General features: G+C 36.0%; 2 protein-coding genes and 1 long non-coding RNA gene across 9 annotated transcripts in view; 1 reads left to right on the top strand and 2 right to left on the bottom strand.

Annotated features, from left to right (window-relative positions):
- Positions 1 to 58: 58 nt before the first annotated feature.
- Positions 59 to 1,893, bottom strand: LOC100869235 (BPTF-associated chromatin complex component 1). Of its 3 annotated transcripts, none has more exons than XM_003695463.4 (4): positions 1,520 to 1,893; positions 1,096 to 1,187; positions 551 to 649; positions 59 to 456 (listed from the first exon to the last, which is right to left on the bottom strand). In XM_003695463.4, the coding sequence occupies exons 1-4, from the start codon at positions 1,535 to 1,537 to the stop codon at positions 195 to 197; spliced, it is 471 nt and encodes a 156-aa protein (XP_003695511.1). In that variant the 5' UTR covers positions 1,538 to 1,893; the 3' UTR covers positions 59 to 194. The 3 variants fall into 3 exon arrangements, with proteins under 3 accessions (XP_003695511.1, XP_003695509.1, XP_012344590.1); XM_003695461.4 differs by having other exon boundaries at positions 1,361 to 1,567; XM_012489136.2 differs by lacking the exon at positions 551 to 649 and having other exon boundaries at positions 1,361 to 1,564.
- Positions 1,502 to 3,104, top strand: LOC147657014 (uncharacterized). Its single transcript, XR_015293294.1, has 2 exons — positions 1,502 to 1,632; positions 2,547 to 3,104. It is a non-coding gene; the product is annotated as an uncharacterized LOC147657014 (long non-coding RNA).
- LOC100869956 (putative RNA methyltransferase CG11342) overlaps positions 1,950 to 17,012 on the bottom strand; it is a 33,648-nt gene continuing 18,585 nt past the window's right edge. For 3 of the 5 annotated variants that reach the window (XM_031917765.2, XM_086911947.1, XM_086911946.1), the window contains exons 2-3: positions 3,282 to 3,495; positions 1,950 to 2,985 (exon numbers count right to left, since the gene is read on the bottom strand). In XM_031917765.2, coding sequence (XP_031773625.1) covers positions 2,437 to 2,985; positions 3,282 to 3,485 — 753 coding nt within the window. In that variant the 5' untranslated portion in view covers positions 3,486 to 3,495 and the 3' untranslated portion in view covers positions 1,950 to 2,436. Of the gene's footprint in view, positions 2,986 to 3,281; positions 3,496 to 6,576; positions 6,853 to 8,154; positions 8,334 to 17,012 lie in introns of those variants that run through there. The other 2 variants (XM_086911949.1, XM_086911948.1) reach the window with 2 other exon arrangements.

Raw genomic sequence — 17,012 nt, 5'->3', positions numbered from 1 at the left:
GCCCTCAAAACACTAAACTGAGTCGGTAAAAAGGAAACACTATAAAGAAAAAACATGATCAATTTTTAGAAATTTACTTGAGAAACATAACTTATCGAATGTACATATTACTTAATACTAAATATATTATGTGAAAGTTATCTTAAATTTAAAGATTGAAATAGAAATAGACACATTTGAGATCACTCTCGATATTAAGAGGCAACTTCTTCCGTCGCACCCTCGAACTCAAGTTTTACTTCTTCTGGCAGTCCTTCAACATCTACTTCCGATTCTGGTGCATTTAACATGTTTAACGTTACTTCTGCCGACTTTCCCATTAATCCTTGATTTCCTTGTTGTTTCGATACTTGAACTGTTGATTGTTGCGAAGATTGTTGGGAAAGCATTTGTTGTCTAATTGGAACACCAGCCTCTTCAAATGCTTTCTTCTTCAGTGTTGTCCGAATCTGAGAGCTAAAAAGTCAAAATGTTCGGTTAATTTTGAGCTGAGACTGACGTAGAGAAATTGAGGAACGACCGTGGGCTCGATGTAGCCTTATTCACTTACACCGTTCGTCCCTTGATGTGTTCACTTATTTTGTTCAAGTCTTCACTGAAGGTCTTTACCGAGTGACGGAGCATCTCAATTTCCTCGTCAGTCCATTTACTACAGATCAAGCGACACAAGAAATTATGTAAAAATACGGCCAGCCATTTCTTTTGCAATAAAGCAATTATAATGCAAAACCATTCCTAATTATTTAATTTTTAATCTATTAATGATGAAAAAATAAAAAAAAATAATTAAAATTTCATATACTTTTTTTATTTACATGCATTAACAATTATAATATTTTCCGTATATCTTGTAATGGCAAAAAAACAATAATATTATAACAAAAAATTTTTTCAAATTTAAACAATTCGCACGTAAAAATTGAATAAAGCTATAGAGTATGAAAGTCTCTTATTGGTTAATAAGCTACACCACGTGACATTCTCCCGCGTTTCTCTAATGCGGATAGTGTCATGTAAACTGAAGCGAAAGCAATAGATGCATTACTGCTATTTATGGAAAAAAAGCTATTGCATATACATTTTTTATTCAATTACCCTGCCGGTGAGTCCGTCGTAGGATGTAATTGCATGGTTAATTCTCCCAATTTGTTAAATGCTGCTCCGGCTGCGGTGAAAATTTCACCAACCTAAAACAGTTAATATTTGAAATGCTTGAATGATTTGTTGTACAATTAATATTTATATTCTCTTCTTCTAACAGATTTTCATTGAAAAATTATAAAAAAACAATTTATATCAATTTATTAAACAATTTTGTCGAAGAATAAAAAAAAAATGTTAAAGGAAATCATAACCTAACCTTATGCCCGCTTACAGACTCCATTGCTAGAGTACTCGAGGGTTAAAGCACGTGACTCACGTAGAAAAAGGAAGACGAGCGGTGGGGGAGAACGACCGTTAAGTGTTATATGGCGGGAAACTGCCTAAAATCGGCGACAACAGATGCCTTTTAGCTTACCTTGCTCGCAGAGTTCATGTCAGTTTGTTGTTATGCTCGTACTTCGCCATCAGCGGAACAAACATTTGTACGGTATTGCCATCTCGCGTCGTTCTCAGAATCTTTCCCTTCAAGTAATTATAACCTCTACTTATCTTTATTATTTACTCTTTTACCATCTTCTCACATCATTACGTCATTTTATACAGGATTAATGACGGACATTTTTATCTTTGGTTAGTTCGAAAGTTCATATCGATTTTTTATATAATATATGGAAAAAATTTATACAAGTCTAAATTAATATTTGGAACATTTACATATGATTCACGTACAAAAATATTTCAATGCTTTCCAATTATTTTTGATGTTCTAAAAGAGGAAGTTAACGTAAGAATAAGATAAATTTATACGTATTTATATCTTACAGATAAAGAATAAAGAATTTGACAATTTGATATTTCAAAACGATTATTATTATTTTTCTTACATTTGAATAATCAATTTCGAAATAATCAATTTCAGAAACTTAAAATTATTTTAAAAAAAGACAAAATTATCTAAAATATAATGGTTAAATATTATGTATTATTAAATAATTATATTAAATAATCAACATATCAAAATGAAACTTGAAGTTAGTCAATTTTAAACTTCGACGTATTACAAACTTACAAAAAATTAAATATATAAAAAATAAACAAAAATTTTCAAAAATTTGATGACTTTTCTTTCTTATTAATGCAAGTCATCTATCTTTTCTCTATGCAAATCATCTATCAGAAATTATTCCATCACTCACATTAATATTCTTAACCGCATTCGCATAAAATATATATATATATAAAATATATATATATATATATATATTTTATATCCTTGTCGCTCGTTCGACGTCGATTAGCGTACGGAAACGCATCAATCTCAAGAGCGATAGCTCACGTCCTCGCATAAATTAATAGTCTCCGTTTCCACTCATTGTTCTTCGTAACCATGACTCTTTGAAAATTACAAAATTCCCTCAATATACGTTCAATATGCTCAACAGGATCTCCAGTGTATTTCAATGTTTTCAACAACGGGAAATCCTCTGCCTTCGATCGTCTGAGCCTTCTGGACGCGTTTCTGTAACATTTCCAGAGTTGTGGCTCGATCACTATCATGTCGGTGATGGAACAAGCCTTTCCTAGAAATTTCACCAGCCCTTCGTCCCCATGGTTCAAGTGGATCCACATCGTAACCGAGAAACAGAACACGACGTCGAATCGTGACTTTTCGAATCGGGCAAGATGCTCGTTCAGGACTCGGTTACAATCCTCGGTCAAAAAATCGAGGCACTCGAAAATAATACGATCCGGGCGTGGATTGCGTTCCCGTGCCCGCTCGATTAAGATCGGATCGAGGTCCACGCCGAGTAAACGGATCTCCTTCGACTGATCGGCCGATAAAGCTTTCTCGAGAAAGTCGTGCAACACGAATGTTAAATCCTGAAATCGTTAAATACGATAATTGCGATATTTAATTAATTGCGAGATACCTTTTGGTGAAGAAGATGAATTTTTCTTTTTTAAATAAATGTGAGAATTCGAAGAAGAATTTTCTAAAATGTTTCTAATTTTTTTTAATTGAAAAATATTTCTCACAAGTGGAAAAGAATTTTCGGAAGGAAGAATGATCGTCGAAAAGGGATAAGATCGACTAAATTTAGACGGTTGTAGTTCGGAAATTTTCGGATCACGGTCACGACTCATCCTATTTTGTCTGACAGCTGTTTCAGCCTTACCCCCGCGTTACAGCCGACGTCTAGGCCTACGTATTTCCGGTCCGGATGGGCAGACCGCCACACGCCACGCGGAAGTTGTCGCACGCGCTCTTCCGCAGGATGGAATTGGTAATAATTCATGAAGTTCCCGTGTCTACTAGCACCCGGATCCGTCTTATCTTCCTGCCTTTCCTTGCGCGATGATCGTGCCTCTTCCCTCGACATTTTACAAAATCTGAAATTCGGTGAGTCACATTTTATAATTAAACCTCATAATATATTTTCGATCGTTTAAAAAAAGAAAAAGAACAAAAATAAATTTTTCCTTTGAACATAATGTAACGTATATAAAACAAAATCATATCTCTTGATTAGAGATATATGCAATTCCATTTCAAAGGTGTCGACAACTTTGATCAATTTCGATACATGCAAAATATCTGGAACTAATTTTTCACAAACATTTCTAAATATAACAATATCAATTTTCGATAAAAGCAATATAGAAACACGATTAAGATATATTGAGTCTATTAAAATCGGTTTCTCCCTGCACAATGTAACAATAGACCGATCATCGATCTCTCATTGCAACTTTATCACCGTTGCAATTATAAATCAAAGAGATGCTCGGCCTACTCGCGATTTCGTAACACCGTCCAGACGGCTGCTTCGCGAAAGTTCGCGAGCAATCGGTTAAAAATAATGCACAACTAGCCGCGAAGCGGTTGTTGATAAAGACCGATAACGAAAAGAGGAATGGGGGTCAGAGACGTTGCAAGAGCGGAAGGATCGAGCAGATAATTCCCCCGGTGTCCGCGACCCAAATAAATACAGCCTTCGATGGACGTGTTTCGACGCGCTTGGCCACAGGGAAGGCCTGAGAAATCGATGATGCATTGTCTTGCCACTCGTGGAGAAACTCACTTTCTTGCCGCCGTTACCTGAAAATGTTTCCTACACTATGGATTCATGCCTTGTACACAGGTCGTGTACGAACGTGGTAACTTTATTAACAAATTTGGAATTTGTCATTTTTCACGAGTCCAAAGTAGCGTTAACTGGTCACACGATGTCCTTCCGTTACTTATTATACCCTTCTTATTTACTTCTCGTGATTGCTAACGTTCTCTCGCAAACATCACGCGTATAAAATATTATCCCTCCAATTCCGTATAAAAATCACTTCATCCGAATCCAGAAGCAAAAGTCCAGAACTTAAGGACTTAAAGGATTTAAATACGTGTATATTTGAAAAGAAGAATTCTCGAACAACCAGTTTCCGGAAATTTCGGACGAGGCAAGGTTGACCGTAAAGCGTACAAAGATCAGGTAACCGAAGGATCGAATGGACGAGCAGCACGAGCCCTGCTTCTTCGTCCCATTATTTCTTTCTCTCTTTCTCTTCTCTCTCTCTCCGCCCCGCCATAAGGTAATCGACAAGGATGAATAGGGAGGAACGGAGAAAGGGAAAGAGAGAGAGAGAAGAAAAGGAATGGAACAACTTACGAAGGAGGCAGGTGTTAGGTGTGTATATACCTACGCGCACCGGTCCAAGAAGTGCAAGAACACAAGGTCCATTCTCCACGGGCCAACTCGCAGCAATTTCCTCTTTCTTCGACGGTGGCAGATGTGCCTGCACAGGCACGAGATAACCGAGGATTATACGCGAAGGATACCTTAGAGCAAGCTGGAGTATCGAGTCTCGTGCACGCCTTGTTTTTTTTTTTTTTTTTTTCCACGCTTTGCCCACAACAGGACCGCACTAACAGGACCCGAGAAAGTATTTCACGTGGACATCTAGAATTTCCAGGGACTAATGAATGGCAAAATGCCTCCTTTCAGATTCGTGATTCGGATCTTTCATCGGGAGGAAGTTGAGTGGGGTATACCAACTATTGCTTAGGTTTTTACGAAGAGATGATTCATGGATTTCGTGTCTCTATATTTACCCTAGGGTGGGTGATTCATAGTATTTGAGAATGAATCGTTCAATCACCTATCAAATTTTAGATTTCGCAATATCGAGACATTCTTGGTAAACCGAATGCCACACACCGATTAAACAGATTTCTCTCGGCGAGTTTCGAAATTCTTTTGTTTTCTCAGGTGAATTTGCGTATCAACATATATACACGTAAATCGTGGAAACCGGTACAGATAAAATCAAATATGCAAAGATGATAAAAGTATTAAAAGTGTCAAAGCAAAGATATCGGCGATTAAAAAAAAAAAAAAAAAAGATTATTATAAACGAAATCGACCTAGAAAGATATCGTGATACCTTGCAAACGAGATGTAGACGAGTATTTTCATTCGTGCTACTTTCGATTTAAAAAAAAAAAAAAAAAAAAAAAGAAGGAAAAAAAGTACACATTTGAAAATTGAAATTCTAGGCAAACTTTTCAATTTTATGCAAAATGTTAATTTCAGTTTATTTCCTTTTTAGATTCTTTATCGGATATTAATTTTAATTAAAACGATCGCGATCTGAATTCATTAAGTTATTTCGCGTACATACTTCTTTTTATTAATCAAGTTTTAACGTTTAAGAGGCGTGAACCGTTTTTCTTATCGAAATGCATCGTTACATAACGATAAATATGTCTTAAGCTGTCAGCTGTTGCAACTTGATGTAATTAAAAATTGCAACATTGCATTAAAAATAATGATATTAATCTACTCACTTTTCGGAATTGTTTATATATAAAATTTACTTTTTCTTATTGATATTAATCGAGAAACTAATCGCGAGTGAAGAACTTCGTTTCTTGAGGGATATAAAAAAAAAAGAAGGGAAGATCAATAACAATCCGTTGAAATATTATTATCTTCTCGTACACGTGGCGCACAAGAGATATAAAGAGGGATAAAAATATACGTGGTTTCTAAAAATTCGCAGTCTTCGATCACCATTCAGTTCCATCGCTCTTCCCGTTTATTCTTAGCCGGCGTGTTTCCATTTACAGGGACACGTGGCTCCAGATGATCGAAGGATACCTTACAAGGGACAAGGTGCCGTAACTCATATCGCCACTCGCATTCTTTTCTCGATTCATCGCCCCAACGTGCACCTCTAACGAGTTGGAAAATTATTTCGAGCATCCCATGTCCAAGTTATTTCACTCAAAAACCTCCTTTCTACTCTCGACGCTAATATCAACTATCTTTAGATCGAACGAATTTCTTCCCAATTTTATCTTCTTATCTTACTTATTGCATAATATTCTTGTATTAATTAAATAAAAAAAAATATTACAATCAAAATTATTACAATCGACTCTCATACATACGTGCGTATATAGTATATAATCACCTCTTTCTTAGATTTCGAATAGTTATTTTCTACAATTACACGCGTCCAATCGAAGAAGTCTAGTTATTCGAACTAACGAGTTCGAATCGAATACGAAGCTCGACTCGTGCGAGATCGTATTACCTGAAATTAAGTAATTCAATTACTCGAAAAAGGGCGGAAGGTGTTTTCGCGCAATTTCAACTAGATTCCAACCAATCGGCCTTTAAATTATTCGATAGCCGCGCCGCTAAGCAAAAACCTGTTATCCTTACGAAAGCTGCAAAGTACATAATTTATACCGGTAAATTACTTCTCCCCGGCTCTAAGTAACCCGCACACTTCGTACACGCGTACGCTAACGCACACACACAAACACACGATCCAGGAGATTTGGCAACACACCATACCGGGCTTCGAAGCGATTTGGCAATTCGAACAGAAGTCAAACGTGCTCGTGACATGCTCCGACTCATGCTCGATGTTTGCCAATACAGCTTCGTGCTCCGCGACGGCGGTTCTACGGAAATTAAAAATTGATCTTGACGCGCGGGAAAAAATATCGAAAGGATATCTATTCTTCGACGGATCGAGAGTGAAGTAAAAATAATTAAGGTCAAAATGAGTAATAAAAGAAAATATTGGCGGGATGTGAACGCGTGGCTTTTACGATTGCGGAAAATTAGATAAATAAAAGGAAATAAAGGGGGGAAAAAAGGCCTTAGGTTGGAAATGTTAAGCGAGGTCGTAAAATTACTCGTTAAAACAATGGTTCTCAACCGAATGTCTACGAATCGTGTGAACATCCTTCAGGAAATCGATTTTTTTTCCACTTTATGGAATGGAAAATAAATTTCGAATGTCGACAAAGAAGGATGGAAGAATATATGGCGCGCATCAGGGATCGAGCAGATGCCTATGTTCCCTCGAACAACGTGAAAGTAGGCGCGAGTTCTCGTTTGCATTGCTGATTCAGCAATGATTTTTTTTTTTTTCTTTTTTTCGTAGATTCTCGGTGTGGGTCTTGACGATGGCAAAGATCGTTTCGTAGGCGATATTAGACATGCAAGGAGGAACGATCGCTCGAAGCGACTATTCTTCCGGATCGCGATTTTATCGGCAAATTGTTCGGATTGCGTGTACACTGCCATATTTGCCCGTGCCTCGTTACGCAGCATCATCTTATACAATGGAACGATTTATGGCGGCGATGGGGAGATATTTTGAAATTTCATCGCTGTCGAAAGTTCGCGCGAGATTTATGCCACTTGAAACCGTAAATATAATATACCATACTTCCTTGCTTCGATTTCATTTTCGAGAAATAAATAATCGTGTGAATGACTGTGATGCGAGTATCTCGAACACACTTCTGCTTCTACATCGATATGTACAAATCGTATATCATTAATCACGCGTGTAACGTTTTCGAGCATTTGCTTTCTCGAAAATTTTATCGAGAACTTCTTGGAATGTTTAGCCTTTGGTAAACTGGTTGGATTGATAAATTTCTTCGGGATGGCTCACTTCCGGAATGTAAAGTAACAAAGAAATTTTCAACCGCGAAGGACAACGAACTCGCGCCTGTTATATACTTACAGCTTACACTTCCATTCGATGATACAGCGGTGTTAGTCATCGTTTGTTACTACCTAGTCATCTTTTAATACTGAAAACGCCTGAAGACATTCCAGCGTTGCGACACGCTTTTGGCTCGAGCCTCTTCTATAATCCCGTCATTGCACCCAATGACAAAACTATCGTAAACAAATGTGTCGGTATAATTGGAACCTTGCTAATAAAATTAATTAGACAGAATTAATAGCCTCTGTAATTTCTCAACAAAGTTTCCGCTTATCCGAGGAATTAAATATTAATATCACAGATCGTCGTTCATTCTCTCTTTCTACACGTGCGAACTTCGAAAAATCGTTCAACGATATATAACATCTTAAAGAAATCCTAGCTTAACGTCACTTTAACTGCGACGAGCAAAATAATACGTCAATTTCGAACGGTACCGCATTATCAGACGTGCACTTTTGAACGATACCTTATATGAGAAATGGTGCGAATTACGATTGCGCGTGGCACAATGGCAGAGAAAGAATACAAATATTTCCCTGGCGCCAAGAGAGAAGGGGGTATCGTTCGTTTCATCCCTTTCCTCCACTCCGAAAAAAATATATTCGAATCTCAGGTACGCCCTCCGGAAGTCGAATGTAAAGCGATCCCATCCGGGGTATTGAACGCTTTCCGCTTCCCGGGGAAATCCGCTTTTCCCGGATTTTCGTATCGGACAAAACGCGAAGCGACAAAAGAGAGCGGCGTTTTTAAGCCGCTCGAAAATCGAGGCGGAGAGGAAACGGGTGGTGGGAGAATGCAAGAAAGCGTGTGCACCACGCTTCTTCGGGAGGGGAAAAACGAAAGGGGATGGAGGGAGCGCGTGTTCGAACCCACTTGCCGTGGATTCTCCGCAAACGCGACTTCATTCGTGCCTCCTCGAGTTTGCCTCCTCGTTTCCTTTCAAAGCTTCGCCGTTCCGAATTTGTCGCAGGGATTAAGCGCGATCGTTCATCCTATTCCCAGGTATCGATCTTTTGTGTCGTTTACCCTTAAATAAAGGATGGAAATGTGCAGTGAAACGAAAGTAACGCGTTTCTCGTGTTTTTCAAGTTGTTTTTTTTTTTTTTTTTTTTCTTTTTAAGATTCTTCGGATACTCGAACTTTCGTAATAAAATCACGTAAATAATATTATTACCGTACCAATTTACTTGGAAATCATCTTTAAATATCTTCAAACGAGGAAATGTTTCTATATAAAACCGCGTTAAGGCGTTAAAGTTGTCAATAATAGAGAGATAGAGAGAAACGTTATTCGTTAGATATATGTCGATATATGCGGTACTACTGCGCAGGACGGAAACTCGTCTTGTAAGCGACGCCGTCATATCCGGAATAAGAGATGAAGAATTTTAATTTAGCCGAGCAATGGAATGGTTGAAAGGGATCTGTTCTTTCAACCGCTTCCCTCGTTTCTACGTTCGTTGTCAATCGCTAATATAATAATACAATCCCGTGGATTATACGTGTGCGTGTTTTCTCGACGCAGCTAATTATGAATGGTTATGGGAAACATGAGAATGTTCTCGTACGATTACGACCTCACCGCTTATCATTTCCTGCACTCGCTCGAACTGCATCGTAATCTGACGCAATTTCGCGCGAAATCGATAACGCTGGTATTTTCAAGTTTATTGTTCGCCACATGCGAATCGAGCTTTCATATCCCGTACACGCGTAAAGATGTAATATCCCAATTAAAATTAATACTGGATATTTATATAAAATTTAATTAGAAAATAAAATAATTCAATTTAAATCGTTTAATTCGTAATTTAGAAAAGTAAAAATATTTATTTAACGTAAATACAAATAAATGTATTGTAACGTAAATAGGTATCGTACACCTTGATACTAATATATGTAACGTCGATAATCGATTATTTGTGTTTACAATCTTTCGAAGACCACTGTCGAGTTTTGCGTTCAATTGTTTTGTCTTCCAATGTGAATTATGAATTCTCAATATTGTTTCTCGATATTATTATTATATATTAATACGTTCAGTTGTCGTGCAATAATATTCACAAGGCATGTTCACTTAGGCGAGAATATGTCTAAAAATTGGTGTCTAATTATACGAAACGTTTGTTTTAAAAATAAAATTCAATATAGTCGAAATGAATAAAAAGAAATAATGAATTTTTAAATTTTTTTTATATCTCAATATTTATTGAGTTTTTTCTCGATGATTCTTGTAACGTTACTCAGTGTTAATTTTAATGATCTTAGTTTTACAATTGATAGTGTTTAAAAAATCGACGATATTTAAATTTTAAATTTCTCGAATACTAATACTATCAACAATAATATTAAGAATGTATTAAAATGTCGACACTGAGATTCACAGAAAGTCAGAATCATCGACAAGAAAACTATACATAAAGACGCAATGCCTTTATCTATATGAACAAAGAATTAATAAACTCTTTCGAGAACCTGTTCTCACGCGTGTCCCTCTAGCGATAAATTTAAATCTGTATATAAAGATGTATCATTAATGAATTTTAGAATATTTTTGGAATAATTTTATAAATTTATATAATAACGTTTGATTGAATTTTTTGCAAAAATAATATTTCACACCTTTCAACAATTTTCCTACCATTTTATTTTGCTTTTAACGATTTCCATTCCAGACACGTCCGTGTTATGAAAGATTTATTGCCCGTTTTGTGTATACGCGTTACGAATTGCGGTAATGAGGATGCACTTTAATGCCGCGGTTTCTAGAACGTTTCCGTTTCCGTGTCAGCCGATTCTAATAGAGCTTAGGAGAGCGTTTCTCGTTTAAGAAACATAGTTGCATTCGTTGAGACGTCGTTAGAGATACGTACGTAACGTTACGTTACACTTTCTGTTCTTTCTTGATTAATGTATTGTGCAAAAACGGGACATGTTCTAGTAAAAATTGAAAGTATTTTACTTATTCACCATCCTGAAATAAATTTCTTTCGATATACTTTATAATGTACATATATTTCTTAAATTTGAAGTAGTAATGGTATAAAAAATAATTTTACAATTGAATTAATAAATTCATTTGAAACACGTATATTTTCATACTTTTACGTTAGTTTGCATAATTTTAATCAGAAATCGTGTCCATTGTCTAAAAATTGCAGGAAAATCCCAATAAAAACGTTTGTTTCGACGAATTTGTATATTAAATCGTTATTTTTAAAAAATTATTTTTTAATAAATTCGCAAAATACTTTAAACTAACATTATTAAACAACACGTTAATTTCTGAAAATTTATCGTATGATAAAAACCACAAGTTTATATAATTTCGAACCAATCAAAGTGCATCTTGTGTGACAGGGACAAATGATGGTACGAGTGAAGAAATCTTTTTAATTATGTAATTAACATACTTATAAGCACAACGTAATTATTTATGTGGAGGAAAAACGCATGATTTTAAATACCTATTCTCCTCTTTTTCCATGTATCGATCATAAATTTATCACATGTTTCAAAGCTTATTTGTAAAAGAAATATTCTAGAAGTGTTGCTGTACGACCATTATTATTACATAGTGTTTATGCAAATTACCTCGTATGCAATACTCGAAGAATAATTTATTAACTACTTTATTTCTTTATTTTATTATTTCTGATTTTTGCAGTACTATTTTTAGAAATGATAAAATGCAATTAAAGATCTGTTTAATTGCAATATTATTTGTTATATTCGTATTATTCTTATTATTTAAGTAAACTTCAAAAAACAATGTGAAACTCATGAAAGTATAAATTTAGCATTTTAGTTTATGTAAATTTTAAAATAGTCAAAGGTTGATTTCTAGAATTAAAAATTAACGATTTTTCGTTGAGAGAATAAATCGTTGTATTTTGTCAATATATTGTATCAAACAATGTTGTATTTTCAAATAAACAATCGAGTTCTTCTACAATCCGTTGTTTTGCACAGATAAAAAAAAGTTAAGAAAATAGGCAAATTGATTTTGCAAAAGTTAAACGCAAATATCATGTAAATTTGTACTGAGCAGCTATATATTTCCTTATTTAAAAAAAAAATAAGCAAGAATATGAAACATGTATATGTATAAATCTCTTCACTAGGTGGAATCTCGAAAGAAATAAATTCGATTTTTTATGTTTGCAGGAATATTTTTTTAAAAATCCTACAAAGTAGCACAACTCGAAAAACATGTTTCTCAACTCTACCAATATATTATAGAAAGGTTTTTTAGAATTTAAATCTTATTAACTAAACTGTTAAATTGAAATATTGCTACATCGGAACATTTCAAGGCGAAATTATCATCGAACTCCTTTCACGTTTCTCTTTATCCTCGAAAAAACGAGCCGAAAGAAAAATCGTGCGAGAAATTTGGATCGCGAAGCGATCCAAAGGGAGAAATAATTTTTGCAAAACGACGCAACAGTCGAGATCGAGGAAAAATTTCAATGATCATAGCGGTTAATTATTCGTTTCATCGAGAGGCAGATGCACGAAAGAAGAAAAAAAGATAAGAGTTGAAGAAAATCACGAAACGATGGTGATGAAAGGTGATGTCAGAGTGTCAATAACTTTGGCGCGCACGCGTTGTGTCGGCACACAATTGCAATTTGCGGATGCACGAGGCGGTAACGAAACATACGTTGCATCCGGTTCGTCTCTAATTCGCCGTTAAAAATCCCACGGTCCACAGGAAGAACGAGTAAAACTGGATCGCGGATGAAGACACATTAAGTTCTTCTCTCCGGGGGAAAGAATACTTATAATTGCTGGGAAGAACGTAGCGGAGTTATAGAATAAACTTGAACAATGAAATCCGTTAAAATTGAGATGGATATTTATTTATCGAATTTATCAAAAATTTGAAAATTTCTAATTTTTCATCGATCGATCGAGAGAGAAAAATAAACAATCCCTTACTTCGATAAGATATTCGATAAGATAGAGTTAAATGCGGAAACAATAGATAGATAGAAGTATAGCGACAAGAGAGACGAATCGACTAGTATTCGATGGTTGGACAGAAAAGATTCTCTCGAACGGCCTTCGGCCGTGAGTCGATAAATTCTCGTACGTACGATTTCAAGGGATTTAAACGTGTAACTGGGTCATTCCGGCAAGGATACGTCGCGAATGCAATTTATCGAATGCCACGAGGAAAGCCTCGCGCGATGTCAAGTTCGACCGTATCGATCTTTTTGCAATCGAATATCATCGAAATAATCGAACTTTGGTTTTTTTTTTTTTTTTTGGTATTCAAAAAAGGAATTCATAAATATGTGGTCGAAATATTTTCACCAATCCTATATAATTTTTACTTTATTCCAAAGATAAGTACACGTTATTATCATCTTACCAAATTCGCGTTTCGCAACGCGTTGTTCGATCGTTCAAAAATCAACAAGCCACCCATTCACGGTATCAGGTTGATCGGTGCGCGAATATTCGCTCGTTTAAGCTCGACCTTTCAAAACAACGAATGATATCATTCCTTTGCTCGTTAGCGAATTAGTAATAAGCTTCATAACGAAAGAGTTTCTCGTGACTCGCGCCTACCTCGTGACGACCGAAATAACGCTCAACCGATAAGTCGACTTTCTACTCATTTATTTCATTTCACTTGCAACGATCATTATTCGAAACGATGGTACAACTGCTCTTCCCCTGATCCTCGTATCTTTAAATCGAACGATTTTATATCGAGCAAAAAAGCAGAAGGGGGGGGGGGGGAGGCGAGAAGGATATTTCACGTATATAAATAGAGATTAGAAGGAGTTTAACTTTTAAAGACGATTTTAATAACGATAACGACCCTGGCCACTCGGTTGCGACGTGGCAACGGTTCGTTAACTCGCATTAGAAACGTAAGATCGGGCCGACCTCGAAATCGATATTGCAAAGAGCGGCGGTGACGCGGTCCTGCCCGACCGAATCCAAAGTGTCTGGGGCCTCTCGAGACGACGAAGGTCGTCCCCTTTGGAAAAAAAAGGCTGGATGATGCTTTTATCGCGCGGAACGGTGGTTCTGCCGATCCTTGGCTGTCTCCGGTTACGAAAGAGAGCAAGTTGGTTGGCGAACGAGGGAGGCCGGGGATTGGCTCGATTTGCTCACGTGCCACGCCGCGAGGCGACCGATTGAGAAACGGCCCTGATAACGAGATCCATAAAATCCATCGTTTCTCTCGCATAATATCGTTCCTTCTCCTCTCCTATTATGTTATTTGGAAATATTCTATTCAACCGCGACCTGATCCACTTTTACGCCCATACGCTTTTTCGAAATGATTTCGCGAAAGGAATCACCCTTTATGGATCGTTCGTCTTTTGTTTGATATATCGACAGATATATTTCTGAGATAACGATTTAATTTAGAAGAAATTTTCTACGTAGATGGCGTTCAATTTTTTTTTTTGTCTATCCTCGAGCTAGTGTATCCTGTTCCCAAAGATAAATAAATAAATTTATCATTACATTTAAATATTTTAAAATGTACGAGCATAAATAAAAAAAATGGAAGTTTTTATTAAATCGCATATAAAATCTATCGAAGGAAATATATAGATCTTTTATATCGACGAATATCGATCGAATAAAATTTTTAATTTGATCGTTTGATCAATGCTTGCGATTAAATAAAGTGAATCGCCGAAAGAATGATTTAATCGATCGATTGGATTAATCGATAATTAAAAATACGTATTTATCGTTGATCAGAAGTATTAATTGTCAAGTTTGTAACATAAGATAAAATACATTTAAGCATAATGTTCATTTATAGTTAAATATTTATTAATTTATTAATAAAACTCTTTTTTTTTTTTTTTTTTTACTGAATTTCAAGATAGATGCTTTCTGAAGCGTGAACAACACTTTGTGTTAAGGGAAAAAAACTGAAGAGCGTAAATATATCTCTTGATATTCTTAAGTGTTACTGTCTCACGATATTAAGAAAAAATTTTATCGCAATATAAATTCATTGTATTAAAAATATTTATAAATAACGATGCAACTGAAAATAAGTTATCGTCTAATTCCAGCGATAATAAATATTCAACGATATCTTAAAAATCTGCAATTCCGCAATCAATTACCTCATTTCATTCATTTTCTTTATTCGAAAACTCTTTTCACCAATTTAAAAAACCTGTTGCAAGGATTGTACATATTTCGACTATAATGATCACGATTATAAGTCACGCGATAATAAAGGGGATGGAAAAAAAAAAAAAAAAAAAAAAAAGAAACAAAGTATCGAGATAACGTTAGATAATACCATAGAATTCTCGTGAGCGCAATGCACGTTAGCATAAATGCTGTTTCGCAATAGTGAATGAAACATATTGTGATAAGAGTTATTCATATTTTTGTTCTATTCGTCCCGGTTGCATCAGCGTGTCGCAACAACGAGTTCATGCGAAACTCGCGTCAAACTCGCATCTCGTCTCGTCTCGTCTCGTTCCTCAATGAACACGGCCAATATTTTTTCGTGTCTCGAAATTAATAACGTTCAAGGTAAACCTGGCCCAGGGACCAATACCAAAATTACATTTTCTACCGCGTAATAACGCGTCATTCGACGTTATTTCACTCTTTCGCACCGAAGAAATTGTAAAAATCTGTCTCGTGCGTTAGAGAAATAAAAAAAAAAGAAAAATCAATTCGACGATAATTTTCCTAACTTTTTCAAACTCGCGAAAAAAATGTCGCGCGAACGTCCCGTTGATCCATTAAAGAAAGAAAGAAAGAAAAAAAAAAATTTACACGCGTGCACCAATTTTAACATTTCTCAAGACTCGATCCCTAAATAGAATTTACGCGGGTTGAAGCAGCTTATATTCGAGGACAATCGGAGGATATCGAGCGGCATCTTCAATGACGCACGATTTACCAATCCTCCGATTCTCTTTCTCTTCGACGCAGGCCTCTCTCTTTCTGGCCTTCGCTTCTGCCAGGTAAAACCTGCCAGACCGGCCGAGTTCACCGGCGGGAATGAATGAGTGTACGATACGATACTACCCGTTTGCAGCAGGCCGCTTCCGGTACGTGCGCGAACATTGCCGAAGAAACGCATACGTGGCGAACTCCTTTGCTCGGATCCGCTTTACGGTCACGTTTTCAGAAAATTGCGATCGGTTATCCGTAATTGGAGAATGGGCGAGTCGAAGCGAAGAAATAGTAAGAAAATATAAGTTAGAAAGTCATTGGAATAGTATCGTTTTGGCATTGCCATCGTTTCAAGTCACCAGGCTGATCTAACTTCTTCGTTGGTTAATCGTTTGTTTGCTCGAACGTTGAGCGCTAGTTGTTTGCTCCGTTACCAAAATTAGGAAATGTACAGAAAGCGAGAAGTTGATCCACAGTGGATGATTCATAGTTTGTTCCAAACGAATGCCAGTTAATCTATGATTCATTACATTTTTGTACAATTTCGAGAAATGATTCGACGTAATAATAATTATTGGTGAACAATTTAGCGAACTTTTTTTTTTCCTTTTGAATCGTAATTGGTTGACCGTTGACGCTTTTTCGCACACGTGCGCGCTCGTTAAAAGATGTTACGAAGCCAATACACTCGGGGCAATTACGTACGAGTTATCTCGCTTGGTTGCGCGTGCGTTAGATGTATATATATATATATAGGGTACTGTTAAAAATAAATTTTCGTGGAAAAATTTTAGATTTTGAAAAATTTCTTAAAAATTAATCATTATTTAACTAGTTCGATAACGATATGGTTTAAAAGATCGTACGTGAAGTATCGGATATACTATGCGATTTGTTGAAATAGTCACATTATGCGTTGATTTTTATCTGAGAAACAATAAAATATTCTATTTAATTATTTT

The sequence above is a fragment of the Apis florea genome, unplaced genomic scaffold (assembly GCF_048593485.1).
Source record: "Apis florea isolate Af1SG1 unplaced genomic scaffold, ASM4859348v1 contig_3367_pilon, whole genome shotgun sequence".
Lineage (NCBI taxonomy): Eukaryota > Metazoa > Arthropoda > Insecta > Hymenoptera > Apidae > Apis > Apis florea.
Note: the sequence above shows the minus strand (reverse complement) of the source record. Positions and strands in the feature narration are given on the sequence as shown.

Excerpts from the sequence above, each read along its gene's own strand:
- LOC100869235 (XM_003695461.4), bottom strand. The coding sequence starts at position 1,384 with ATGGAGTCTGTAAGCGGGCATAAG. Across the intron at positions 650-1,095 it reads ACGACGGACTCACCGGCAGG|TAAATGGACTGACGAGGAAA; the intron begins GTAATTGAATAA and ends CTTGATCTGTAG. Across the intron at positions 457-550 it reads CACATCAAGGGACGAACGGT|CTCTCAGATTCGGACAACAC; the intron begins GTAAGTGAATAA and ends TTGACTTTTTAG.